This window comes from Phaseolus vulgaris, chromosome 8, assembly GCF_000499845.2.
Source record: "Phaseolus vulgaris cultivar G19833 chromosome 8, P. vulgaris v2.0, whole genome shotgun sequence".
Lineage (NCBI taxonomy): Eukaryota > Viridiplantae > Streptophyta > Magnoliopsida > Fabales > Fabaceae > Phaseolus > Phaseolus vulgaris.
The window spans coordinates 44462626-44466057 of record NC_023752.2 but is presented as its reverse complement, the minus strand read 5'-3'; the positions used below and the strand labels follow the sequence as shown (position 1 = coordinate 44466057).

At 33.3% G+C, this 3432-nt stretch overlaps 1 protein-coding gene across 1 annotated transcript; it reads left to right on the top strand.

Annotated features, from left to right (window-relative positions):
- The first annotated feature begins 709 nt into the window (after positions 1-709).
- Positions 710-3036, top strand: LOC137826327 (uncharacterized). Its single transcript, XM_068632258.1, has 3 exons — positions 710-1414; positions 1913-2034; positions 2667-3036. Exons 1-3 carry the CDS (start codon positions 1058-1060, stop codon positions 2824-2826), a joined length of 639 nt encoding a protein of 212 aa, XP_068488359.1. The 5' UTR covers positions 710-1057; the 3' UTR covers positions 2827-3036.
- The last annotated feature ends 396 nt before the right edge of the window (positions 3037-3432 follow it).

Below are 3432 nucleotides of genomic sequence, written 5' to 3'. Positions count from 1 at the left end.
AAAAAATATCACTAGATTATTATTTAATTTAAATCTTAATATTAAATTATTGTACTTTTGAGGAATAATTTTAAGATGATGTCTTAAATTTTTATTATAAAAAAATATTGAATTAATAAATTATAAATAATTTTACTAAAAATGTAGAGATTATTTATTTATTTACTACGATCATAATAAAAAAATAAACTTATATGGTGTTATTCTAGCTTAATTAAGATTATTTAAATTTACAAGGAAATAATATTTATTAATATTATTTACTTTGTTATTTAATATAACAAAGATAAAAAGAAAAGCGTAGCAAAATGACATGAGCCGGTAAAGTTTTCTAAATCCAATAATAAGAATGGAGTATAAATTTCTTAATTTGTGTCTGAAATTCCAGAAACTAATAATGGAAATTGATGGAGTACACTGTTTGGTATTTATCAGTGAAGTACTGCTGCATCAAACTTCATCATTCACTGATGTGACAATGCAAAACTAGTGTGCATGCAAAAGTTGTTCTTAGACCCATCCGTTAGCCCATAATGGCTTTGGGAATCTCCCAGTACACTGATTAGTGCTGTCTATTTTTTTATTTTAACTTCTTCAAAGATGGACCACTTTACATCATGTGGCTCATGTGGCATGTGGCATGAGGTAACCCATAGTTTGTGAGTAATTTAGTTTTATATTATGATTGTAAGAGAAATCCTGATGAGTCAGTTTATTATGGCAGAAGATGTTAAACTAATGTTGCTAAAGTACAAAAGAATCTGAATCAGAATAGGTGAGTGATGGTTCAGAAATCCTATCTTTCATCATCAATGAGACTACAACATCATGGTAGAGTAAAGCCATAACTAGCTAGTGATTCCCGTGACACTTCCCTCTGCACAACCCCTTTCTTACCCCTCTCAACCCCTTTTTATGTATGTCTCTTCTACAACAGCAATAACCTCTGCTACACTCTCACCCTCCACCCTCTACTCTATCACTTCTCACCAACAACATTGCTGCACTTTTACATATTTTTTTTTATATATCATCCAGAGGGGGTGTGAAGGACACAATGCAAGGTTCAGGGTCATTATTGAAGCAATTGAGTGTGAAGGAGGCTTGGAAATCAACATCAAGTAGGTGGGGTGGGAAGGACAGGGGATGTGAAGCTAGTCTGAGCCAAATGGAAGGTTTTGCCATGTATGGGAATGAGGACAGTGGGATGGTGGGGAAAAAGAGAGTGATGGTGCTGGTGGATCACACTTCACATTCCAAGCATGCAATGATGTGGGCACTCACTCATGTAGCTAATAAGGGTGATTTGCTCACTTTGCTTCTTGTTCTTCCTCCTCACAGAGGCTCTCAATCTTCTTGCTCTACCTATCTAGTCAATCATCTTGGTTCCCTTTGCAAAGATTGCAAGCCAGAGGTAAATGCCTGGATCATATATACTCATACTACTTAACATGTTACTCTTGAGTCTTGAACTTCATTTCTTATATGGTCCAGGTGACAAAACATAGGCCATGTTGTGTCCATTCTCTCCATTTTCGTTTTCTTTGATTAATTGATGTGTGGCATGGACCTTGGCAGATTGTGTTTGGTAGATCTTGAGTTTTTTTATTCAAGTTGGTCTTGAATCTTCTGTGCTGTTCAAAAAGAGGGAGCTATGATGTTCCTTCCTTATACCCTTTTACATTATTTAAAATAAAATCATACACATTTCTTTTACCCATAATGTTTTTGAACTTTTTCTCTTCTTTAGAGGACAAAGGGTCTGAGATTCCTGTATTATTCCACTTCTTTATTTTCACTTTCCAGAAGGAAATGATGAGAAAACTCCTATGTTTGTTCAGCTTTTCATCCCACATTCCCCCCTCAGAAAAATAAAAGTTAAATTTATTGACACTATCTTGATCTGACATAGGTGGAAGTGGAAGCACTTGTAATCCAAGGACCAAAACTGGCCACAGTGATGAGTCAAGTGAAGAAGCTGGAAGTTTCAATCTTGGTATTGGGTCAAAAGAAGCCCTCTCCTCTTCTTAGCTGGTAGGATTACACATGAATGCAATTTCCAACCTTCAATCTCAACTCTCAAACTTCGAAACCTTTTTCTATTCATTTTAATTTGGCTCGTTGCACTTTATGCAGTAAAATGCAGAGTGATGAACTGAATTGAGAAATCGATGATTACGATTTTGATACTTTTATGAACTATTTTATATATTATTTATTTACATGTATACATCACAATTTTAATTGTTATTCCCCAGTTAACCATTATTGCTCTATACCTTCTAAAATGCACCGACAAATCTAGACCAACCAGCCAATATATTATTGATCAAAGTTTAATTTAATATATTATAGTTCGGATTTTTTTGATATTCGATGAATGAAAAATCAGTTATAAAAATCATATTTTATATAATTATTAAAAGAATTAACAATTTTACCATGCATAGTCAATTTATCATAAATTATGGTTATCAATTATTTTAAAGATAACTAATTAGTAATTTACATTTCTGAATATGAAATATTATTATCATGTCCTGTTATTGAATATGATGGGTAAAGTAATAAAATCTTATTGGACTGTAAAAACTAAATTTATAAAGTTACTTAACATTTGCTTAAAAGCATTGAGCTTTTGAAGTTTAACTGAGTAATTGTTGCAGCTTGTGTGGAAACAACAGTATAAGCAGCTCAGAGGAGTTTGCTGAGTACTGCATCAACAATGCAGAGTGCTTGGCAATTGGAGTGAGGAAGAGAAGTCAAGGCAACAATGGCTACCTTATCAGCACAAGGTGGCAGAAGAACTTCTGGCTACTGGCTTAGATCCTGAGGTTCTTGACTTTAGTTGCTGGTAGGTAGTGGCTATAGTTATGATCTCACAAAAAGGTTCAAATGGGAAAATTAACACAATAATATGTACCTTCTTCTGTTCTACTTCTAACTTCATTGTCATTGTACTAGTGAAATGACTCGGTGCATCAATTTACTTCTATACTATTAATTGAAACATGATTAATTGAAGTTCTTAGTCTAGATGATTCTTCACTGTGTGAAATTTAAATGAATGGTTGAAGAAATAACATTTCGGTGAAATCATATCAGTCACGGACAACCACCACCTATAGATGAAGGACCACATCGCAGGAGGTAGAAGAAACCATTTACATTAGCATTAAATTTCACCACTTTTACTGTTTGATTTTGGTAAGTATTTAACAGGCTTGTTGTAAAAGAATTTACAGTATTTATAAGCAGTTTGGAATTTTAATTGAATGTGTAAGAGAAAACCAACATGTTAATTATTGCAAGTTATGACCTTTATGTATGATACTCAACCTATTTGCCAATGAAGTTGTTGGGATTAATTGGTTAGAGATATTGAGATTCATTCTTCATTGTTACCATATACCAACGTAATTCAATGCTAGT